The following is a 26864-nucleotide window of genomic DNA, read 5'->3' on the forward strand; positions in this document are numbered from 1 at the left end:
GTGCACTGAGTCTTTTTTTTTAATAACTCCTTTCCCTTTTTGATGAGAGGATGCAAAGGCTTAATATGCAGAGTATCACAATAAATTCTTGAACACAGATAAGGCAATTTGTGTCCACGGAATGTCAGTGAAAGTTTTTTTCTGGTGAATTGGACTTGTGGCATTATTCTCATCAAGATTGGCATAAACATGAGACCAAAGATTTACAATCCAATTATCACTGCATATAAAAAATGCCAGAAGATGGCAATAGAGAGAAAAGAGGCTTAATCTTAACTAAAAGTGGCAACTTTCAACAACAAACTTACTATCTGATTTTAGAAATAGAAAACAAATGTACAATTGAATTTTATTTGATACATTTATTTTCTATAAAATCACAGCTATGTAATAATTTAAACTTTCAATAGCATTTTAAATACCACAACTTTAATGCTATTTATTTGAAACTACACATAAGTATTTTTTCTAGCCAAAACAGATATTCTCATGCTTGAAATTCTATTTCTAATTTATTTTTTACGAGCCAATTTGAAATATGAAATTGTTCGGGTGATTGGTTTGCAATAAATATGGTGTATCAAATTGGTTTCTAAATTTAGAAAAAAGATTGAGGCTTTATTACAATAATCAAGAAATAATAGAAGTATTAATGATAATGAAATTTCCATAATTAAAAAAGTCAAATTCTGAAATAACATTAGCAGGTAGCAGCAACATAAATTAAAAGTTGCACAACTGGTTATCTTTCTGTTCTTTTCATAAACTAATACAGTCTCCAAAATGTAATTTATTAAGTGATATTATATATATGTGTCAATGATCCATATGTGTCAATTAAGTTCCTGAGTTTGAGTTAATACAGTAACTTGAACACTAAATATGGGATCAGAAATAAAGCAAAGTTGTTTTAATATATGTTATCATTTTTCTATCTGAGATTATATATACATTTACAACTCAGTAATTGTTATTATATATAGATATATTAAATGAAAAACATTATTAACATATACTAGGATTTCAGGATGAGCTCTAGCATTTAAATACAGTAGATTCCATGTCCTTTCTTGGGGGCTTTTGAGGATTGATTTTTGGTAGTATCTCTTTGGCATATGATGTTTTATGAAGTCCAGCTTCTCGAAGTGCCAACTCAAAACGAAGTCTAGGGTCAGAAATTATCTGTAGAAATATAATACAATTACCTAGATTAATGAATACAATCAATTACCTAGATTAAATCTTATTATTGAGCTTTGTTTCCCCCAGTTGTATAATTTGTTTTCTTCTGAATTAAATGATAATCAACTTTATGTGTTTACAGTGACTATATACTATATTTTATTGAAAACATTCAACTTCTTAAGATATATAGTAGATTAGACTAAAACTAACACATTAAAGTGATTAAGACATGGGGTAAAAAAAGTTTACTATCACATTAGAATTATAAAAAATATGTAATTATTGATTAAAATAAATTCAAAATTTATTTTTGAATAAAATAAATTCAACTTATGGTATCTTTAAATAGACATTTTATTTCTCCATCATTTGGCAATATGTAAATTAAGTTTAAACACATGGTCACTACTAGAAAAGCAAAATTAACAGAACTTTTCTTCTAAGGCTAGATTTCTATTTTGAGCAGAACTGGAAAAATGCTCCTATCAATCTGATCCTAAGTGGGAATGACATCTGAGTAGCTCAATTTCTGTTTTCATTTATGGCTGATTGGACCTTATTTCTCCTATGACAATTAAGCATCAACAGACACTTTTTGTAATAAAAACAAGGTGACCACATATGGATTTCAGTTAATGAGATATTATACGTATATTTGAAATCCATGTAGAGATACTGTAAGTGGTCCATCCTTCGAGATAATTTTATTTATTAAAATTAATAAAGATTTTATAAAGTTCACAGTAGATGATGGCAGAATGTGACAGATGCTCTAAGAATATTAGAATCTAAAGATTCACCTTCTGAAACAGTGGACACTTAGACTGTAAAGGTTTGGTTTGGTCTGTTATAGAGCAAGAATAAAGGAAGAAAGATCAAACAAGAAAGAAAAGCAAATGCAAATTCAGAGGTAAAACTGGTCAATTCTGACTCAGGTTAGTTTGGGTAGAGCACTGAGAGCATTGAGTTCTGTTAGGGAACACTGGAAAAAGACAATCCTAAAATTGGACTTATATATATATATATATATATTTTTAATATGAAATGCTTCACAAATTTGCGTGTCATCCTTGCTCAGGGGCCATGCTAATCTTCTCTGTATCATTCCAATTTTAGTATATGTGCTGCTGAAGCAAGCACTGGACTTGCATTTTATTTAATTTATTTTTTGTTTTGTTTTATGGGCATATCTAGCTGTGCTCAAGGATCAGTCCTGGTGGTATTCAGGGACCATTGCAGTGCAGAGTATCAAACTGGGGTCAGTTATGTGTAACACAATTGCCTGATCCCCTGTTTAGGTGCCTAAACTATAGCCTAGGACATGGATTTTAAAAGCTTGAAGGTTATGTCAAAGAGTATAGGAGGCTACTAAGATTGTATCTGTTTCTGTTTTTCATATAATAGTAACATAATCATTGTCATTACTTGTGAATGATGGGTTTGAATATGAATACAGGACCAAAGGAAAGACAGGAGCAAAGAGAGGCAATTATAATTATCCAGACATAAGAAATAAATGCCTATCCTTGGTTGATAGCAATAATGAGATAATTGGTAGAAAGGCTGTGAAGGGAAGAATCAATAGAACTTGGCTTATTGAAAATAGTAATTGGTGGTACCAAAACATGCAAGCAAAAACATATTTGTATCAAAAAAAGCTACATTAGACCTTTTGTTACACTTCTGCATTCATTTCCAAGAATGTATACTCTTCTTATGTTTTACCAAACCCCTAATTATTGCTAGGATTATCCTATTTTTAGTTTCAGAATTGCAATGCTTACAATATTTGTTATTTCATTTTATAAATACATATTAAGTCAACTGGAGATTTCCCTGCACCCTGAGCTGCATCTCTTCAAATCCCTTGTCCAGAAGTAGCCAATCAGTTTCTTGTAGGTATGAAGAAGACATTTCACCCTATTAAGATGAACAAAGCTGATCTGCTCCTCTACCTCTGCTTTTACTTCAGTGTTCTTATGTGGTTAATGGGAGCATCACTTAATGATTATCATTTAACAAATTGACACACTAGGAATTAACACATTGTCTTAATCCTTATAAGAACCTTGCAAATCCTTTTAAAGATAAAGAAAACAGGACAATGATGTTAATAGCTTGCACACATTTACATAGGCAATAAATAATGAATGTGGATTTGAATCTAAAATGAAAACTGCTTTCAGTATCACCTGCTGCTGAGCAGAGTTTCATCCACACTTTTATTATTCCCCTCTCCTCTCAACCAGAGCCATCATACCCCTCATACCACTTTACTAGACATTGTAAAAAGAGCTGATTGAGGTGTAGGATTTTTTTTCCCCTGAAATCAGTTTTTCCTAAATCTGCTTATATGATTTATCTACTTCAAAGTTTCACCTCTCTTGTAGGATAAAGGTCAGTATTTTAGCTATCAAGGCCCACTATGCTTTGCACATTTTGATTTTAATTCACATGTTTAAACTCATTCCTCAGCACTCAGCTTTGCCAAGATCCTTACATGGAGAGACAAACCAGTAAAAGATTTTAGTAGTCAAAACTCTTCTTCTGGTCAAAACCCTTAATTTTCAGCTCTTTCAAGCTTCAGACTTCAGTTCTTTGCAAGTCCTCCTAGACCTATATTGGCTTCCAGAACACCATGGCATCTTAATTAACATTTTTTCTTTGATTTCAATCCCACTTGCTATAACCTACTTCTGGTGGGGATTTGTTAGCTTAAATAATTTGAAATATATTTTTGTCATTGTTGCCAAATACCAACTAATATAAATTAAGTTTCCTGCTTGATGTTTTCTCTGACTTCCTCAGCCAGAGTCAGTCATTCACCTTCTTGCTACCACAGTTCTCATAGTCAGCCCTCATGTCTCCACTGTGGAGAGGATCTCACCCTAGTGGCATTAATTCAACTTATGCTACTGTCCCTCCCTCACCTTTCTCCTCCTATGGAGGATCTCACTTCCTCCAGACAGAACAAACTGATAGGGCTCAGAGAGGAGCTCTAATACCTCTGTACAGGTATTAATACATTTGTACCTCTGCCAGAATAGAGTCCATGTTCCATTAATGCTCATTTAACTAATATGTAAATTGGCTTTCTTTTTATTTGATTATTAAAGGGTGCGTGGTATAGTAGTAGAATTTGTCAATAGGTGGAGTTTCCTGTTTTAACTTAAAACATTTTGTTTCTCTACTCTTTATTTAATAACATATTTTTATAAAATTTTAATTTATAAAATTAACTATTTTCTTCATTTCAGTGATACATATTTGTCAATCCTCACTCATAGAGCCATCCATCAAAAAATACTTCTAAAATCCCTTGTCAAGAAGAGACTATGAATTAAGTTCCTCCCAGTGTTCACAGAGGCTAAATAACTCTTTAATATTTTTTTACACAGAAAAGATTTCATTTTGTCATTAGCTCTAATTTATTATTTTCTTATTCTAAAAACTTCCCCCTCCTTTGTCTTAATAAACACCACTGGTTTTTGTTTCTCCAGTAGAATTTGTAATGAATTTAAACAAATGTTTAACAAAACTGAGAAACATTTAATGAAAATTCAGTATTACTACAGCATTAAACATTTTGAAAGGTATGAGAGATAGTTCCCATACCTTTACTATAAAGGTAGAAGGCCAGGCTCAATCCTCACATCTCCAGGAAAAACATACTGACATCTAGCAGTGGGTGGCACTCCCTAAGGGCCCTTCCATCTGAAAAGAATGTTTTTTCACTTTTAACAGTTTTAATAATATTTATATATTTTTTCTGGTCACCTATTAGCTATTTTATAATACTGAGAATTACGGCAGCTGAGTGATTATATAATAGTAAAGGCACTTGTCTTGATCCCCAACACCCTTTGAGCCCTGCCAGGAGCAAACCCTGAGCACAGAGATAGGAATACAACCTCATTACTACAGAGTGGAGCCCCAATAAACAAAAAAGAGTGAACTATAGTTATGTGCTATCATTTAAGTATAAAAATTATTCATAGTATTGAAATGTAAATATTGAAAATAATTTGTAACTCAAAACACACTTTAATTTTTCATGTCATTATCATGGCTTCTGCATCAATCACACTAATTCCTATAATTACCTGCTGTTCATTGTAGGTATTCAATGAGAAAAGAGGCTTTTGAAGAATAAATTCTTCCTCAGTTCCAATACCCATCCTTGCTTTTGATGCCTTTGTATCTGACATCATTCTAACAGGATCAAACTGAGCAACAATAGCCACCTAGAATAGAAAAAGGCATAGCTGTCTGGAACAAGACACAAGATATATACTTATGGGCTATTTCATTAATTTTTAATGTCCATTAAAGTAAAGAAATTTTAGTAATAATAAGTCTTGAGGGAAAGAGAAAAATTATTAAGCCAGGTTACTTCAAGGGAGCTACAAGTTAATTAATGGTTTAAAAGCATAATATTAAATTCAAATAATTGAATTAGAGTTATGATTAATTTAGATGTATTACTTTTATGTTTCTGAGACAAAAGTATAGGACATATTATATAGAAAGTCTGTATATGCAACCACTCTGAGAGTAACAACCAAAAGAAAACCAAACTAACTTTAATCACAAAGAATTAGTTTATGAGTCTATGGTAAAAATGTCCATGAAGCTTTTTAAAAAGTTCAGCATAATTAAACTGAATCCAGAGCATATCAGATTGTAACGTTGTGTATTGGTTTATTGGGCAAGATCAGTGATTTTCTATAGCAAAAAGTTTTTAGAGACTTCCAGGGGTCACAATAAACAATTGTTCTAAACTATTGTACTTTTACTGAAAAACTGCAAAGTCATTTTAACCCAAATGCCCTTGCCTTTTATGATAATTGAAATCGTTCAAACCTGCATTCTAATAAAAAAAAGTCACTAATTTTGTAAATTATATGCACCATTAGTAACACCTGCTTGTTAATTCCTAAAGTTGGAAATTAACATTAAAATTTGCATTTTAATACCATTTAGAACCTAATAGCATAACTAGGGGTTCAACATACTTTAATTTTATCGTTTTCTTACAAATGTCTTTTATAATGTCTTACGCTACAATTTCAAACTGATTACTAATAACAAGTTGGGGTACTTTTTTTGTCAAAGAGTGCAGAGTTGAAAATGATTCTAGTCATGTGCAGTTATCACATTTTGAGCAAGAATGTGTTTAGAAACAGCATAGTTTTGCTACAAACAGCTTTGGTATATAATCAGTTGCTAACAAATAGTTAAAGTGTTTTTGAATCTCAGATGATCAAAACCTAAATTCCTATACTTTAAATTTCTATAATCTATGTAAAAAGAAAGATATAATTAAGTTGCTATATGCATTTACACTTTATATTGTCTGACTCAACTATACTTCCTTGATTTGAATTCAGTCTGACATTAGCTGTGTAATGTTAGAGAAGCACCTAACACTATCTCTTCTGTTCTGCTTCTATTAAATTAAAGTATTGACATATGGGCTGGAGAGTTGGCACAGCTATAAGGCTGTGGCCGACCCAGGATGGACCTGGGTTTGATTCAAGGCATCCCATATGGTCCCTGAGCCTGCCAGAAGCGATTTCTTAGCCAGGAGTAACCTCTGAGCACTGCCGGGTGTCGCCCAAAAAGCAATATATGTATATAATACACTGACATAATATTATTATTGTAGAGAACATACAATATAAAACCTAAGTATTTAGAAGAAAAAGTTATACATATAATAAATACTTAAGCAAATACCATATAGCAATGAAATACACTTGCTAAAGCAAGTTTTCAGATGAGAAAATTAAGGTGTAGGAAGGCTAAGATCTGATTTTCCTCTGTTCTAAATACTAAACAAGTTTATACAAGGTTTAAAATCTAGACAGAGGTCAAGTTCTTATACGAAACTAAAAAGAAATGAAAACAGTCATTTTCTATCAGCTGGGAAATGATGCCAAGACTTTAGTAGAGCTTCTGTGCATGTTAATTACATCCAGATTAAAAAATTGAACAATTACCAAGTGAAAAAAATTGATATAATTTTCCAATTTATTAAATTCCTGATCCTGCCATACATTTTCAACTAGGTTAGCCTTCCTTTTACTAAGCAATAAGAGGTTTTTATTTCTCAGATATATGTGTGTACATATGTTAATGATTTTTAAATGTGGTTTTCAACAATTCTGTTGATTGTGGAATATTTTCAATAGAATTTCCCAAAGAAGAATTATTCTGCCTGGGTTCCACCCAGTTATTTGAAAGAGTAAAATCCTTTGACTAGATGCAGAGTTTTGTTGTACAGAGGATGGTATGCAACCAATAAACTAGAGGTGATAGTCACACATTTAAATTTGGAGTCTTTTAATGTTATTTAAGTGCTTGACTTTATTACTTTATTAAACTGGTTGAAAATACACTTAATTTAATAAATTTAATTAAATAACCATGATATACAATGGTATTGATAATTAAATTTTAACCATAAATCCCACCACCAGGGGAGAGCCTTTTTAAAAGGTGCTGATAAAGTTATTGAATTCATTGATACTGGAAATGGTTCCATAAGTCTAATTCTTCCCAGTAATGAAGAACAGTATTTCTAATTAGGAAAGTTACATTTTTCATAGCAGCTGTCATGAACCAAACCCCAGTAATAATGTCATTAAGAGTACTTAGAAACTTTTTAAACCACCCATGAAAATCTGCAAATTAAAAGCACCTGTTTCCTTAGGGCTTCTAACCGCCTCTCTCGCTCCTCTTCTTCGTGTGCTTCTTGAAGAACTACTTCTTTTTTCTCCATCAAACGTTTTTCCAGTAGCTCTTGCCTATATTTAACCCTTTAAAAAATAATGGAGAGAAATTTGGGAAACCACATATAATGACAGAGATTATATAAACAGGCACCTGGGAGCAGAGGGCATTCCGAGGGATCATGACAGTTCAGTTTGGTTCGTCCTTACTTTTTTTGTTAACCTCACATATTCAAAATCTATTTACATATAATGCAATTTAGAATTTGGCTAAATACAGCCAGAACTATAGACCATGAGGTAGAAAAGTGTAGGGGTGCACTCCAGGGGGCCAAGTGGGGAGGTATGGGATGAATGCTGGGAACAGGGGTGGAAGAAGGACACTGGTGGTGGGAATGGTCCTAATTCGCTGTCACTATGTACCTTAAATATAACTGTGAAATACTTGTAATTGACATTGGCCACAATAAAAATTATTTAAAATTAAAAAAAAGGATGGGGGTAAAATTAACCTCATTCTTTTCTTCATTGAAGTCATAGTAATAACTCTGTCAGCTGCCATAGTTGCAGTCAATATGACCAACAGCTGACAATTATTCTTAAGGGAGTGACTTTTAGAAGACCCAGTAACACATTCTAGAATGTTAAAAAAGCTTTATTACTGATTAAACATACTGTCAGAAAGAATGGTATCTTAAATACTCTACTGCCCAAAGTATCATCTTTGTTAATAAAACAAACTTTATGCTGCCCTTTTTCCTAAGAATGTCTTTACTGGGCAGGTATTAAGGAACTTTAGAAAACAAAAACTCATATACTAGTTGAAAATGCAGTGTTCATTGCCACTTGAAAAGATGTCCATTTTTAGAAGATACATATTTGGGAACTAAGCTTCTCTTTTTTTCTTCTAGTCTATTTCTGGTTATACCAATAAGGTCAAAATTGTAGTTTTCTCTTGACTTACTTCAAGGCAATTACTGATTTCTATTTCTTTTTTAATCTGTCAGCCAGAGATTCATGTTATATTGATCATCAACTGGCTCTTTTTTTTTTCATTTTATATATTTGGTATATATTTTAAAGGTCAGGTTCCAGCAAATGTTTTCATCTTACTTCCCAGAATGTACTTCTAATCTTGTAGACTTAATAATAAACTGTTTTTTTTTAATGTACTTTGACTGTAGATGGCAGCAAAAACATGACTTTTCTTCAGCATTATTTTTCTTTTCTGTTTTTTGGACCACACCCGTTTGATGCTCAGGGGTTACTCCTGGCTAAGCGCTCAGAAATTGCCCCCGGTTTGGGGGTACCATATGGGACGCTGGGGGATTGAACCGTGGTCCTTCCTTGGCTAGCGCTTGCAAGGCAGACACCTTACCTCTAGCGCCATCTCACCTGCCCCAGCATTATTTTTCTATACCCTTTAAATCAGCAGACATTAAAAAAGGGCTCTTTAAAAAATTGTTTTGTTTTGGGCCACACTTGGCAGAGCTCAGAGGCTTACTCTTTGTTTTCTGCTCAGTGATCATTTCTGGTAACACTCAGAAGACCATACTTAGTGATAGAGATCAGACCTGAGAAGTTGGGCACATGAAACGTAAGTGCTTAACTTACTGTACTATCTCTCTGGTTTAAAATAGGGAATAGTTTTTGGGCCCAAGCAATAGTATAGTGGATAGGGTGCTTGCCTTTCTTTGGACCAACACATGTTTAATCCCCAGTATCCCATATGTTTCTCAAAGACTGCACCAGGTGTAATTTCTGAGTGCACTGTTTTGGCCAAAAGGAGAAGCACAAAAAAAAGAAGCAAAAAATAGGAAATATTTTAGTGCTATTTTTAGAATCCCCAAGGTCCTATGGATTTCTTTATGGCAATCATCATTACTATCTTCTCTTTCAACCTATTCAATTGAATTGATATTTAATTGAGGTCAGTTATTAGGCTTAATTTTTTTTTTAAGAAAGGACACTTTTTTACCCACATCTGTGGAAATAGAAGACCATTGCCTTCACTTTCTCCTCTATTAGTTATAGATTAAAGTCTGTTTGTGTCTGGTCACACAGATTTCCTCTTAATGTGCACATACATGCTCTCTTCAAGTATTTGCCTTCCTGGAAATCTTTTTATCCAAATCCTGACTTTGCTGTTTGCTAATCATCAGGTCTCACATGTTACATGGCTTACATGTTTAAGCTCTTTTCAACTTCACTACATATTTGGGGGCAATTTAATTTTAAAGATAAAGTAGATATTGATACTATTTGCCTCAGGTTTTATACACTAAATGCCAGCCCCAAAGAGAAAAACAAGGGAGACAGAGCCCCTGCTCACCACTTATTCTTATTTCCATGCAAATAACCACTCTGCTCCTCTGCTCTCCTCTCCTGCTAATGTCCCAGATTCATAACACCAACTGGTGTCAAATCCTGTGCTACTGCTTGAATAGTCAGAACAAACACAGATTCATAGCTAAGGGTAGGAAGACAATACTTCAAGCAAACTACTCCCTTAAGAAGGTTGGTTTTTCTATGCTAATATAAAAAAATTAGACATCAGGCATTAAAAGGTTATAAAATACAGAGGAGGTAATTTGTTAGTAATCAAGGGATTACTCAGTGTAGTATAAAAGAAAAAATGACCACAATAAACATCAGGAAGACTAATCTGAGTAGTCAGATGGTTCCTTCAGCAAGATCTGGGGTTGAAGTTTCTTTGAAGAATTTTGTCATAACTCTGTATTGAAAAAGCATGGGAAAAGGAAAAGGAAGAATGCAATATATCCTCATAGAATACAAAACCCAGGACGGGATTTAAAGGGGAATTCTCAAAAGATCCTCTGATGAGTTGTGGGCTAGTCTCTTCATCATGTTCGATATCCAGGAGTCAGTACAGTCAGGTTCATGGATTAAAAAGGACACAAACAAGATCGTTCTCTTCCTCCAATGCCTTCACATTATGGGAAGCTATATTTCTTTTTCTCTCTATTTTCACTTAGGCATGGCACAGTCTCTCTAATGAGGTTCTACTCAATTGAAGCACTGAGTACAAGCTAAGTGAACTACTGTGAGGTTTCAATTAAAAGATACCCTGGGATTTGACAATTACCATATGCTAATTCTCTGAACTTTTGGAAAGTTTGTCTTCCTTTGGGATATAGAGGATGCTTTGTCTGCAACAAAGTTTTGTCTATTTTGTGGAAAAGTAATAGCTGTTTTAGTTAGGGGAGCTTGACGAGTGAGGAAGAAATTGCCAATAAGCAAGGCATTTGCACCTATTTTGAGTCTCATTCACTTAATATTTATCGAGTACCTAGCACCTGCTATTCACCAATCACTGTGTTAAGCTCTTGAATTAAAATATGAACAAAGGAGACATGCAGCTGTCTAAACAGAACTGAATCTACTGGGAGATACAGAGATCTAGGCCATTTCTTTCTGAGTCTTTCAGTTTGGAAATAACCAAATATGAATAATGATTTGGGATCTGACGAAAGCTGAGGCAGACACTTTTATTCAGGATTAAAGGTAGGATACACAGTTTCATGGTAACCAACAGCTTAAAAAACTTTACAGACTCAAGACCAACATTAAAATAAATGCTGAGTAGGGCTGTAGCAATAGCACAGTGGTAGGGCATTTGCCTAGCATGCGGCTAACCCAGGATAAATCCAGGCTTGATCCCTGGCATACCATATGGTCCCCTGAGCCTGCCAGGAGTGATTTATGAGTGCAGAGCCAGGAGTAACCCCTGAATGCTGCCAGGTGTGGCCCAAAATCCAAAAGAAAAGGTGCTGAGGGGTCTATTTTAAGATGAGACAGACCTATAAGCACACCAAACTTTTACAAAAAGATGGTACAAACTTTTATGACAGTCATCTTTCTCAACATCAATCGACTAATTGCACAAGAGACAGAGAGTGGCAAAAATTGATCAGAAAATTAAACCAAACATTTTACTGCCTGAAGTAAACAGTCAGAGCAAATACGAACTCATAGTTAAAGGTAGGAAGACAATCCTTCAAGCAAACTATTCCCTTAAAAAGGTTGGTATTTCTATACTAATATTAAAAAATTAGACATTAGCCTTTAAAAAGTTATAAAATACATAAAAGGTCATTTGTTAGTAATCAAAGAATATGTACATCAGGAAAAAACCACACTCCTAAACATATATGCACCCAATGAGGAACCAGCAGAATACTTAAAATAATTATTAATAGATTTGAAGAAGCGCGTCAAGAGCAACACAATAGTAGTGGGAGACTTCAACACAACTTCTCACTTTGAGTATATATCTATATATACATATACATATATATGCGTATATATATGAATTATATAGCTTTTTGCCACCCAAAAGTAAATACAAATTCTTCTTAAATATATTGGAACATGGGGCCGGAGAGATAGCACAGTGGCATTTGCCTTGCAAGCAGCCGATCCAGGACCTAAGGCGGTTGGTTCGAATTCCGTCATCCCATATGGTCCCCTGTGCCTGCGAGGAGGTATTTCTGAGCAGATAGCCAGGAGTAACCCCTGAGCACTGCCAGGTGTGGCCCCAAAACCAAATTCTCTATCTTGGAGAATGTTCCAATATTAAATATATAGTATTTATTTAAATTGTTTATAAATAATAATTCTAATATCTGTAAATTAAACAGATCACTACTGAACAACAATTAGATCAGAAAGAAAATAAAAGAGGAAATCAAAAGATTTCTGGAAACAAATGAGAATGAAGACATAGATTATCAGAATTTTGGGGACACAACAAAAGTTTTTTTAAGAGGAAAATTTATAGCAGTCATACTTAGAACTAATAGCCAATTTAATTATTAAAAGGAGATAGCAAACACACACTTTATTGGAATAAGACTCTAGTATAGTTCTCCAACACCCCCAAAATAAAATTGAGTCAATACTACCGCTCAGTGAAGTTCTCCAAAGAGCTTTGCTTGACTTCTCAGGGGGACTTTCTTCACACTATCCACCAGGGGAAATTGGGACTTTTTTTTTTTTTATAAATTTTTTAGCCCATTGTACCTCTCCTATTCCAGACATGCCTGTGTTTTATATTGCTGGATAATCCTCAGCGAAAGGTGGAATCATTGGCCAATCACTGACCACAAAAGTGTGCATTAATTATAACTCTGCACAACAAGTAGAACTTGCTAGCTTAATTTACTTATCATAACATGTGTCAGTTCCCTGTTTGGGTGCCATTTGTAGAATCTACTGCAGTAGCCTGCAAGGTTCTCAGGCTTTTTTAGGTTACTGCAATGAGCAGTAAGTCTACCTACTGTTTGGCTGCTGCAAGGCTGCAGAAGCCCAAGGCTGCTGAGTGAATGGCTGAAGGGCTGCCTGTTGCAGATGGCTAGGGCTGTCAGGAATAAGTGCTGCAAGGCATTTGGGGACCTGTAGGGCCCTGCTGCCTGGTGGGGCCTCATACCACCCAGGGACACCAACTTGTAGTGACTGCCTGTCCGAGACTGAGAGAGAGAGAGGGGAGAGAATTATAAACCAATTATGCCTTTATTTCTCCTGGAGTCTGAGGCCTGCTACCTCTGCTCAGAGGCTTCTGAGAGAGAGGAAAGGATAGACTGAAATTCAGTGGCCCAAAGTGGCTGCCTGAGGCCTAGGTTCAAGAAAGAAAGAGAGGAATAGATCTAAAGCAGGCAGCAACTATCCAGTGCTTTGTCTCTGCCCCCACCCCAATGAGTCAGCAGGTGCTGCTCTGGTCACTATCAAAGCCCCCCCAATGGTCCAACATTTTCCTTTTATATCAAACATGACAGGGGGTGTGTCCAAGTCATGTCCTTGGGGTTGTGTGTAGATTCAACTATCATTACAGTGAGGGTATAAAAGGGACATGTCCAACTGCCATTTCTTCAACAATAGCTCTGCAAGCTTTAATCAGGAAAGAAAAAAAGATCTACATATATAATGACACAGTCTAAGAAATTGGAAAAAGATCAACAAAATGAGCTGAAAGTAGGCAGGAGGAAGGAAGTAATAAAACTTAAAGTAAAAATTAGTGAACTGGACACACAATAAAAATTTTTCAAAAGGTCAATGAAAGCAAGACTTGGTCCTTTGAAAAATTAACAAAATTGACAAATAATTAGCAAGTTCACCAAAAAAAAAAAGAGAATCTTAATAAACAGAATCAGAAATGAAAAGCAGGATGTCACTACAGATACTACAGAAATTTCAAGGCTAATCAGAGATTACTTTGAGAACCTTTGTGCCACAAAACAAGAGAATCTGGAAGAAATGGTTATAGTCTTAGAATTTTATAACTTCCCAAAGTTGAAACAAAGTCCCGAAGTTGGGATACGTGAACAGACCTATCATTATTGAGGTAATTGAAATGGTAATCAAAAGACTTTCCAAAAACCAAAGCCAGGCCTACTAGTGAATACTTTCAAACTTTAATGAGTTTCTACTGCCAATTCTTTTTAGGTTCTTCCAGGAAAGTCAAGAAGAGAAATATTCTCAAACTGTTTCTATAAAGCAAACATCACCTTACTACCAAAAGCAGACAAAGACACTACAAAAAAGAGAGAGAACTACAGATCTAAACCTTTGATGAACAGTGATACAAGTCTCCTCAACAAAATACTAGAAAATAGAATAAACTTATAAAGAAGGTCATACACCATGACCAAGTAGGATTCATTACAAAGATGTAAGTATGGTTAAACATACACAAATCAATAATTATAATACACCATATCAACAAAAATATAAAAATCATATGATTAACAATAGATGCAGAGAAAGCATTTGAAAAAGTCTAGTTCATGATAAACACTCTCAATAAGATGGGATTTGAAGTTGGGAATTCCTCTATGTAGGTAAGACCATTAACTACAAGCCTATGGCAAACATTATACACAAAATGAGGAATAACTTAAAGCTTTTCCTCCAAGATCTGGCACAAGACAAGAGTGCCCCTCTCATAGCTTCTATTTAGATTTTACTGTAAATACTTGCCATTGCAAGTTAGGCAAGAAAAAGAATCAAGGGCATCCAGCTAGGAAAGGAAGAAATCAAGCCTTCACTGTTTGCAGATGCCATGATACTATGTTTAGAAAATCCTAAGAACTTTACCAAAAAGCTTCTAGAAATAATGTATTTGTATAGTAAAGTGGCAGGCAACAAAATTAATAACCAAATCTATGGCTTTTTGATATACAAGTAATGAAAGAGAAGAAAGAAAAATTAAAATAAAAATACCATTCACAATTGTTTCTCAGAAAGTCAAATACCTTGGAGTCAACTTAACTAAAGATGTGAAAGACCTATACCATGAAAATTACAAACCACTACTTCAAAAAATAAAAAAGAACACAAGAAAATAAAAATGCATGCTCTGCTCATAGATTTGGATGATTAACTTAATTAAAATGGCAACACTTTCCAAAGCAACATACAGATTTAAAGCAATCCTTATAAGGATACCCAAGACATTTTTCAAATCCATAGATAAAACACTCCTAAAATGTATATGAATAATAAATATCCGTGAATAACTAATGCAATCTTGGAAGAAAGATGATTAGAGGCATACGTTTCCCCAATTTATAACTTCACTATAAAGCAGCATGGTATTGGAATAAAGCATATGATCTGACCTCATAAGATAGGCTTTGGGCCCCTCTCCCAATTTCTAGGGAGACAGGTACTGAAAAACAATCACTTGCACAATAAAATCCTTTGCCACACCTCGAGCAAGGACCTGGTGGATTATTTGGGTGATAGCCATTGTTCTGATTTCCTGGAGTTTGCTTCTGAACAGCTATGTTGTTATAGATGTAGCGGTGGGAGGTAGAAGAGGATAATTTTAAGTCCCAGCATTTCCATAAGCAAGTAGAAATCTCATGACATCTTTCTTCCTAATTGGGTGTAAGATAGTTAAGATAGCAATATTCATTATTAAAAGCTAAGGTTTTTGTCAAAATATTTTGAATTTCCATATTTCTAACCTGCCTTTTAATTGTCTTTGTCAATTTCCCCATAAATTCTGCCTATGATGCCATAGCTCCCTGAATTATCTTTGTATAGATACACTTGAGCTCAGTATTTGAGTTCATATTTTTTCCAAGTCATCAATACAAGTTCCCTGACGAGCTTTAAAACAGCATATGTCTTTCCTGCCTATTTACTTCTGTGTACTTCCTCCCCTATTAGCATTTGAGGGAGGGGATTGGGCCACATCCTGTGATGCTCAGGCGTTACTCCTGGCTATGCACTAAAAAATCGCTCTAGCTTGGGGGGCCATATGGGATGCTGGGGGAATCAAACTGTGGTCCATCTTAGGCTCACATGGGCAAGGCAAGATGCCTTATTGCTTGTGCCACCGCTCTGGCCCCTTTATTTATTTATTTATTTATTTATTTATTTATTTATTTATTTATTTATTTATTTGCTCTTTTCAGCATTTTACAAGATAATGTGACCCCTGCAACCTTCCTTTCAAAGTGATCTAGACTATTAATTTTACTTTTAGAGCTCTTAGAAAGCCACAGCTTCTATTGTAAATATGGAGAAGCACTCAAACAGGTCTTTGCTACAGTATTAAACTCCTTTTGTGTCCAGCACCCACCATCATTACAGGTACTAGAGTATTCAGTACAAAATGTAGAAAGAGGACCATACTCCAAGCACACTTTTTTAAAACTACTGAGGTGATATATATTCAAACCTTCAAAAATTGAAATTTAATTTTTTTTTTGGGCCACACCCGGTAACGCTCAGGGGTTACTTCTGGCTATGCGCTCAGAAGTTGCTCCTGGCTTGGGGGACCATATGGGACGCCGGGGGATCGAACTGTGGTCCGTCCAAGGCTAGCGCAGGCAAGGCAGGCACCTTACCTCTTGCGCCACCACCTGGCCCCTAATTATTTTCTTAATGGGGAGAATTTGTTTCTGATACTTAGCTATTACTAACTTCCCTAAGAACTATCCCTTGTGGGGGAAGTGAGTACATTCCACACTCTCTAAAAGACTGAGTTAAGAGAGTGGGTGGATGAGAATCTTACAGATCTACCTTCTGACTGAGCCATTTTAATATCATTAGATTGGCTTTGTAAGCCAATATCCTCAAGAGAAACTGCTAGATGTTCTACTTTACTAGCACCAGGAGGGAGGGGAAACAGAATACCAACCTCAGGACGTTTGGCTTGCTTATGTGTGACAACTGAAAATGCCTTTCTACTATTTGGGTTTACCAACCTTTCAGAATTATTAGAAAGTGTCTCAAAAACTTTCAAAGCAAGGCTAGAATAATCAGTCTATGCCTCAGCAAATTTTAATGTGAGACTAGAGAATTCAGTCCGAATATTCTGATTCTATGATATATACAAAATGAAAAATAAAAAACAAGGAAAGCTACCACTAATGCAATTATCATGAGGAGAAGCCAGTTCCCTTCAACCAAAGCCCAAGCAAATGACATCTTGAACCAGAGTCATAAGCTTAAAAAAAAAACCCAGAAAGGTGAAATCCACCTGAGAAGCAACAAAAATACATCTCACGAGTTTATGGAAGATTCCCTGTTACAGTTTCAGATCCTAGTTCAGGTGCTAGTGGAGTCCAGGGCCCCAAAACAAGGATCTGGTGAGATCAGGTCTGGAAGAAAATTTTGATGCAGGAAATGATCCACACAGTGAAAAGGTACAAGAACAGGTTCGGGAAATCCAGCACTCAAACAAGGAACCCAACCACACAAGCTTTCTGTTCCTAACTAAGAGCAATGCAGCTTTGTGGCAGAAGACATAGAATGAGCACCTGCCTTCCTCAGGCCCCTGCATTTATTGTCAAGAACCAGGCCACATCCTAGGGTGGGAGAGGAATACCAAGTAGAAAAAAATCCAATAGTCCAATCACTAGATCACACTCTAGGGTAGAGTATGAATATTGATTATGGCAGGACCAGTACCAACACCTGACGATGAGGAATCAGCAACAATCTTGATCTAAGACCAAGTCGCTCTACCTCATCACCTAATGGTGAGATGAAAACAGAAGATCCTTCATCCTAGGATCTGTGATAAAAACAGGATCCCTAAATACAAAGGATGATGCTGACAACTCCGACTGAGTTGAATGTTTCCTCACCATAAAGAAAGACCTTAGGGTTTGACAACTACATGCCTGGAGTCTGTAGTTGGTCTCATGACAGTATATTTCAAGGGTAGAGATACCCGTATCTCTTAGGCCAAGGGAATTCCTTTTCTAATTTCCCCAATATTTACTGCACTTATGCAAACACAAACAAAATTGCCATATATAACCCCATTTTTAATATTCTTTTTTTTTGGTTCTATTTATTTTATTTATATTTATAGATTTTAGACAGGGGTTCCCACCCACGTTTTTGTTTTTTTTTTTTTTTTTACAAAACCATAGAACATGAATCATCTTGTCCTGCTTCATATTTCTATGTCTTCATACAAATTGAGAGAAAACAAAATAGTGGATGGGACTCAGGGCCAACCGGTCTCAGGAGCATTGAGTGGAAATAAAAAACGGTCAGACCTAAATACCCAAACCAAAGCCAATGACAATAGAATCAAGAGATCCAAAATATAATTAACTATACACAAAAGGACTGTTATACTAGCAGTCCAGGGGGCTATGAGTGGAGGTATGGGTTGCAAGCTGGGAACTATGGTAGAAGGAGTTCAACATTGGTGGTGGAAATGGCCCTAATTCACTGTTACTACGTACCTTAAAAACAACTGTAAAAGAGTTGTAATTCACATTGGTGTCAATAATTTTTAATATTAATATTTTTATTTAAACACCTTGATTACAAAAGATTGTAGTTGGGTTTCAGTCATGTAAAGAACACCCCCCTTCACCAGTGCAACATTCCCACCACCAATGTTCCAAATCTTCCTCCTCCACACCCCACCTGTACTCTAGACAGGCTTTCCACTTCCCTCATTCATTCACATTCAGCTTCCATATGATCCAACAATACCACCAGAAAAACACAATACAATAATGTCCTCTGCATTCCTATGTTCATAGAAGTGCTATTGATAATAACCAAAATCTGGAAACAACCCAAATGCCCAACAGATGAGTGACTAAAGAAACTGGTACATCTACACAAAAGAATATGATGCAGCTGTTAGAAAAATAAAGTCACAAAATTTGACTATGAATGGATGGATATGGAGACTATTATGTTGAGAGAAATAAGTCAGAGGAAAAGAGATTAAATACAGAATATCATCTATGGTATTTAAGAAAAATAAAAGACAGTATAGTAATAATACTCAGAGACTATAGAGATGAGAGCCACAAAGACCAGCCCATGTTATGAAGTTTACCACAAGAGTGGTAAGTGCAGTTAGATAAATAACTACACTACAACTACCATGATAATGATAGAGAAATAGAATGCCTGTCCCAAAGATAGGCAGGGTATTGGAAAAGAGGAAAATGATGGACATGGACATGGATGGTGATGGGAAAGTTGCACTGGTGAAGGGGTATGTGTATTTTATGTTTGAACATGTTTGTAACCATAGTGCTTAAATAAAGAAATTTAAAAAATTGACTTCCAAAGAAATGACATGTAAGAAAGCAACAAAGCAACAGAAGAGGAAATGGGTCATATTTTTTTCTTTCAAGAATGAGAGATCTCCCAAGTTATAAATAACAAGTTGGCCCAAACCAGTGGAGAGTCAACCTGGAGGCAAAAATAGGACAGAGATTAACCCTAGAAAACTTCCTAGTGCTGAGATGGATTCATCTAAAGAAGAAAAGGGGCAAATAGGTCACTTTTAAAAATCTAAAAGTAGATGGGGTTGGAAAGATAGCATGGAGGTCAGGTGTTTGCTTTGAATGCAGAAGGTCGGTGGTTAGAATCCCAACAAACCATAAGGTCCCCTGAGCCTGCCAGGAGCGATTTCTGAGCATAGAGTCAGGAGTAACCCATGAGAACTGCCATGTGTGACCCAAAAACCAAATATATATATATATAAATATATATAAATCTGACCCATTAAAAGAAAATTGCTAATCTCAAAAGACTCTCCTCCCTAGATGTCAAAAACCCTATATGTGTCCTGCACACAAGTGATGAAGGTTTTTCCTCCCCATTCCTCCACCAATCAATAACATCTTTTATTCCAAATATTCTCCTCTATTACTCTTTCATACTGCTTTGATGGGGTCAAGAAATATCTGGAAAGGCTAATTCAGTATCACAATATCAAATACTACATTAAGACCCAATAGAATCCACAATCAAAACAGGAAGTCCCTGGTAATTTTACCAAGAAAGGGAGGAGGGTGAGGAATCAGGTTAACAAGAATTATGGAAACCACACCTCCAATAAGACTGATGTCAATGGGGGACTTGAGAGGAATTGGGGAGCATTGGAGGAACCGTAGAACAAGTATTGGTTGCATTAACCAATATTAACATGATTTTCTAGATTACTCTGATGACCTTGAAGACTTGCCAAGAGGAAATTTAATAAAACAGAAGATACACTCAATTTCTCTTTTAATAGATGGTATGGTTAAATGCAGACAATTCACTTTAAAATGGGAACCCCCTTGATGCCCCTTTTTTTTCTTATTCTGAATAGAAAAACTTCTTTGCCTAAAGAGAAGTGATGCAGAAAACCTCTTGGGAGGAAGCCAAATACTCACATATTCATGGAGAAAGAAAATAGAAACACACAGTAAAGCCAATCATTTGGAAAATTTTCTACATAAATACCTTTAGCCATTTGAGGGAGCAGATTTTCTCCAAATTAAACTATTGCTATGAAAGTCAAAGTCAGGAAATGGCTGGATTCAATGGTCTTCAGGTTGTGTGCACTGAATTCCCAAACAAATCCAATGTTTATCTCTTGGTCTGCTTTAAACCACTAAAACTACAAAGGTTGAAAGTGTTGTAAGAGAGGCATTTTGGGGCTTCTTTTTGGGGGGGGGGAGAAGCATCATTGTTCAAAAGCAACAGCTGTTGCAGAATCAGGCACAGCATTAACAATAATCTGAGGATTTTCTTAAGCCTCCAGGCTTGAGTATATTTGAAGGGACAGGAAGCTTTCATGTAGAAATGGAGATTTTATGTATCATTTAGGAGACTTCTATGTATGAATTGCCCTCTAGAATAAGTATACAAATCTAAATGATTTCGAGATACTTCCCCAGTAACAGCTTCCCTTTGCACTTCAAGGGAGAATTCAGCATGAATTAGGTAACTATTAAATGCAAAATCTTGTCCCTCCTTTCAGGAGCTACAAGAAACTTCAAAAAAGCCACAGAAGAGGGACATCTGAAGAAAAGCTGATAGGAGTAGTTTGCATATTGTAAAAATCAAACGAACTTTAAGTATTAAAATCCTAAGACAAGTCATACTTAAGATAAAATTAAGCCAGTATTTATTACCATTTTTCCAGTCACATTTACCCCAAAACATTTCAAAAACAAATACTTTACTCTGCTGAACTCAAGAAAGATTATAAACTAATTTGATATTTAGGATTGAAGTCATGTAGTTAGCCCAATATTGAACAGAAATCTTACAATAGGCTCATGCTGAAGGCGCTACAGGCAGAGGTATTTCATGAGCATCATCGTCAACAATCAGTTTTGAAAACTCATTTTGGTGGTGGGGGAGTCAAAAATAATCCAAGAGTAAAGGCAGTTGCCTGGCTTGGACTAAATTGGTTTCAACCCTGGTTTGACCCCCAGCACTACATAAGGTTCCTTGAGAATACCGGGTCTGGTGGGAGTGGGAGTGGCTCAACACTATCTGACGACACAAATTCAAAACAAAACACTCTTTATTGGATAAATCCACTCTGACTGCTCTTTCCACCAAAAGATAAAACTTTCAGAAAGGATCAAGTACTTGGCAGAAAAGAATGCGAAGATACAGGCAAACTAGTGGTAGCATCTCACAGAAGATGCAGGGGGCAGCTTTGTGGCAAAAGCTCTTAATTTGCGAAGCTGAAGCTGTAACTTTCATCCAAATACCGCCTGCATTGGAGTGGGGTGTGCAGATAGAGAAAAGTCTGGTGTTTCTGCTTCTTGGGATCCCTACCACAGCATTTTGGGATCAATGGCCCCTTCAGCCATCTGGGGTCCCTGCAACTAATGTATGCACCCCGGATGCATGTCACAACCAAGAGATATAGCCCCCAGCAGGAACTGCAATAAAGAGAGTGGTCCCTTCAGAGTACCATGGTCAAGGGTGCCAGTGCCACAAGGCATGTGTACTATTCCCTTTATTGCAACAACAGCAAATTCTACCAACAATAAAAGTGGGGTGGATAGAGAGACACCAGCACAGAAGAAAGGAAAACAACAAAACAATTCTAATGATGCGGGACAAGAGCATCTACTTGACAGGGATTCTGAGGAAGGGGACCTGTAGACACAATTTCTGCAAATATAAAGTAAATGCTACAAGACAGTGGCATCCTGGTACAGATAGGCATGGAGCAAGAACAAAGAGGATTCAGAGACTCTGCAGATCAGCAGATCAATTCGTGCCAGAGCCACACAGAGACCATTCTTCTAACTCAGAGTGTTTGGGGGTTCTTTTGGCAGTACAAAGGCAACTTCCTATTGGACTTAGTTCTCTAAGTTAGTCAAAATACAAGGATCTGACTGATATGTCAAAACTTGTCCTTGATTTGCAGGGTAGAATAGAGAAAAAATGATGAATTTTTACAATTCCCACTCTCATAAGACTTGTATTATCTGTGGTTTGTCACTCATAAATGTGCCCATGTTAACTCTAGAGAATAACATTGCTCTTAGTGAGTCTTTTTAAAATTTATCACAACATTCTATATTAGAGGCCCTTATATTGCTGTAATAGAGAATTATATAGACTTCTGCTGCCAAAATTTCACAGGGGACTATAGCAAAATATTATGGTGGACCTAGACACTGGTGCTTAAGCTTCCCTAGTTGATTCTCATGTATATCTTATGTTGAGAATCAATAATTCTTGACAAAGTAGTTGACAAAAATAAAACTTTAAAACACAAATAATATTCCTTCAACATTGTTTAAAGTAGTAGCAAGGAAGCAGAATCTAAAAATTTGTCTCAAACATATTGCCAGGTTATGCTGAACATATTGGCCAGAGGATCACACTTTGAGAACTATAGCAAAGACAAATATTCAAATTAGAGACATTATACCTGACTATTATTATCTAGGTTCAGATCAGGCAGTGCTGATTTCTGTTCGCATCTATTATAATGGTAAACTTTGGAATTTACCAAAATTAGAATTTCTGCTTTTGTTCTTTTGATAACCCAAAGCAGAATTTTATAACTCTCACTAACCCTCCTGAGAACAAAATACATACATGATGAATTTATACAACACAGTGGATCTTTTAGGCATTGCACAGTGTTAGTGAGAGCAAAATAACTGTCATTGATCCTTTTTCTTTTCTACAGCAGATAAAGCATTGATGGATCCTGATGTTGGAAATTTCAGTTATGGGTGATATTTACAAGATCTGCACAGCAAAATCCAAGATTAAAGAAGTATCTCAAAAGCATTTCAGCCTTAAAAAGGAGACAGAGCCACTTCCTGTGAGAATAGATCTTGCCATTTCCAAGGAATGGAATATATTCCATGGGTAATATTTTTATCATACTAAAGTGAAACTTGTAAGTGAAAATGAAGTATATTTCCAAGAGATTGTCATCATTTTCAACATAGACATCTGTAATCACTTGGGTAAGAAGTTCAAAGATTTCAATTTAAGTAAAAACAAAAAACAAACAACAAACAATCTCTGGGTATTAAATGTGATGGTTCAGTGTTAAGCACAGGACAATACATGGGGACTGGGTTACTGGAAAAGTATGGTAAATATCATTGTTAGTCTTCCTTTCCTATTTAATGAAAAAGACACTTCTGCTATGATTTGCTTATAGCCTCCTAACCATTTCTGCTAACTTTCTAGAAACCTTTTATATCCTCATATAACTACCTTTTTTCAATAATAGTTTATATTAGTAGTAACATTTCAAATAGGTTACAGAAAATAAAAGCTTTCTTCTGGGGCTGATGAACTAAATCAAGGGGTTAAAGAAGATGTCTTATACAAAGGAACTCCAGATTCAATCCTCATCACCCCCAAAAGCACTCTTTCCCCTAGTATGAAGCCAGGATTCCCAGAGTACCATAACCTGTGGCTTGAAAACACAAACTCAAATATAAAAATGGGAATATTGAAAATTGAAATTATCACCATCATCATCATCATGATAAATCATCTCCCCATACACACCAATTCTCACATACCAGAAAGTCTAAACAAAGTTAGTGATAAAATGTTTTCTCCATGGAAACATATAATTCAACCTTGCTATACTCTTAGCCTTTTCTTTCAAAGGTTTCACTAATTGAAACCCTGCTTTTCAAGTGATACCACGTCTACTGCTACCCTTTAAAGTAGGGGAGGAGGCTAACCTTTTCCTGATTCCCAGAGACAAACCAAGTTTTATTCATTAAAACCAAGAAACTTTTATATTCTTAAAGTACAGACTGAGATTGCAACATTTGACATGATTAACTCTAAGCCTTTTTAAAAGCTTAGAAATATCTTCCAAAAATAATAAAAATTTATATTAGAAGAATTGATATTTCAATCTCTGCTTTCAAGAAATAATTGGGTCCATGGGCCAATTGCCTGTTATGGTCACATCTAGAGTTGGGTTACCATATCTCATTATGGTTGCCATTTGTTGTTTCAGCCTAACACTATCAACCAACTTCTCACTTTATGTAGTTTTGTTTTTTTTTTTTCTTTTACTTTAATCAGAGCACCGTACCTCCTTCCTCGTATTAGGACCTTATATGTGATTGGATAGGGTTAATAAAATGTCCATAGTGATTAGCTCTCTGTGAGACATGTTTTTAGCTGAGCTAGTCAGAACCTTTCACTGGGTTGTATATGTAGACACTGAAAAAGAAAAGCTCTTACCTCTCAGTGAGGCTACTAAGCTAGAATGATATGGTTAAGTATGGAAATGTCACAAACCAGCTCTCCCCACCCATAGAAAATTCACATCCCTGCACAAAAAAATACAGAGTAGAGAGGCAAAATAAAAAGTGCAGGTTCCTGACAATCCATTTGACTCCCATCCATATTCATGAATCCACTCCTCTTTTTTGCCTAAACTCATCTGAATTGGGTTAATTTTCAATTTTAGCCTGTGTGTGTTAAGGAATAAAATGGGTTGAAGGGTTGAAAGAGGAGCAAGCACATCAAAACCTCATGCATGTGGGACATCTGTTTTACTAAAAATATCCTCACCCCTGAGTCATGTATCTTTTCATTGATTCTGAGGATTCCTGACTCATATATCTTCTACGTACTGGGGATTACTTCAATTTTTCAAAATTATTGAGGCCAGAGCGGTGGTGCAAGTGGTAGGGTGTTTGCATTGCACGTGCTAGCCTAGGACAGACCGCAGTTCGATCCCAGGCGTCACATATGGTCCCCTAAGCCAGGAGTGATGTCTGATCACTTAGTCAGAAGTAACTCCAGAGAGTCTCCAGGTGTGGCCCAAAACAAAAAAATTACTACAAATGGGCACACGAAGAAATGTTTTGAAATGTTAAGACCAATTACTAAATAGTGGCTGTTTAATATTATCTCCTTAGAGGACATTAACAATATGCCATATACATTATTATTTTTTCTTTTTTATTGTAAGAATTTATTCAAGAGACAAAATTGATTAACATAATGAGGTAAACTAACATAACATAATATAGTGACATAACATAACATAACATATAATATAATTGATATAATAATAATACATGCAAGTCAAAGAAAGTTTCTGTTTAAAAACACATTTTTTTCCATAATGGCTTACATAACTTTCACAGTAGTATTTTAGGTACATATTAACATTGAGTCAGGGGAATATCATCACCAACTATGTCCTCCCCCCATTCCAGTTCCCTTTCTACAACCCATATACCCCACCATCACTCCCGGGCTGCTAGAGTAGGTGGACCCCTCTTTGTCTGGCTTACTATTAGTGATCACATATCTGTTTGGTTCTACATTATTTTTTTATCCAAGAAAGTTTGGGGAAAATGGAGATCAAATAAAATAAACTTTACAGTATAATCCCTGAATATTTTATATAATATAGTGGTATGTACTATGACTATCTAAAAAGGAGAGTGTGGTGAGTTTATTTTCTGGAATTAAGAAATAAGCAAAATTTTTCCAATAAAACCCAATTTGGGAAATGTTATTTGCTTTCTCATGAACAAAGAAATTCAAGTAAAAAATCATGAAACTATGCATAACACATAAGCATACCTTTATAGATTTGAATTACAGGTACTACAAATTTTGAGTGAACTATATATTAAAGACTTATGTTTTCCCAGCAGCTAGCATAGTGCCTACAACAGAAGGCATGCCCCAATATATGATAAAGCAATGGGTGAATGTATTTTATTTTATTTCATTTTGATTTTTGGTTACACCTAGCAAAGCTTAGGAGTTACTCCTGTTTCTGTACTCAAGAATCACTCCTGGTGGTTCTCAGGGCACTATATATAGGCGGCTGGTAATCAAAACTGAGCCGATTCTTTTTTGTTGATGTTGTTGTTTTTGGGTCACACCTGGTGATGCTCAGGGGTTACTCCTGGCTCTGCACTCAGAAATCGCCCCTGGCTTGGGGGACATATGGGACTCTGGGGGATAAAACCATGGACCATTCCTAGGTCAGCCACATGCAATGCAAACACCCTACCGCTGCACCATTGCTCCAATCCCTGAGTCGATTCTTGTACAAGGCAAGGCAAGAGCCCTCCATACTATTGCTCCAGCCAAAAGTTAATGAATTTTAAAAGTAAAGGAAAATAATTACCAAAATTTTCTAACATGGAGATAAATAAAACACAGGAG

General features: G+C 35.7%; 1 protein-coding gene and 1 non-coding gene across 2 annotated transcripts in view; both read right to left on the reverse strand.

Annotated features, from left to right (window-relative positions):
- Positions 1–1034: 1034 nt before the first annotated feature.
- The window catches only part of CCDC148 (coiled-coil domain containing 148), a 260420-nt gene continuing 234590 nt past the window's right edge, over positions 1035–26864 (reverse strand). The window contains exons 8-10 of the mRNA XM_049773125.1: positions 7889–8006; positions 5289–5429; positions 1035–1182 (exon numbers count right to left, since the gene is read on the reverse strand). Coding sequence (XP_049629082.1) covers positions 1036–1182; positions 5289–5429; positions 7889–8006 — 406 coding nt within the window. The 3' untranslated portion in view covers position 1035. The remainder of the gene's footprint in view (positions 1183–5288; positions 5430–7888; positions 8007–26864) is intronic.
- LOC126010600 (U6 spliceosomal RNA) lies at positions 2219–2325 on the reverse strand. The gene has a single exon (XR_007496621.1). It is a non-coding gene; the product is annotated as a U6 spliceosomal RNA (small nuclear RNA).

Source organism: Suncus etruscus, chromosome 5, assembly GCF_024139225.1.
Source record: "Suncus etruscus isolate mSunEtr1 chromosome 5, mSunEtr1.pri.cur, whole genome shotgun sequence".
NCBI classification, from domain to species: Eukaryota; Metazoa; Chordata; class Mammalia; order Eulipotyphla; family Soricidae; genus Suncus; species Suncus etruscus.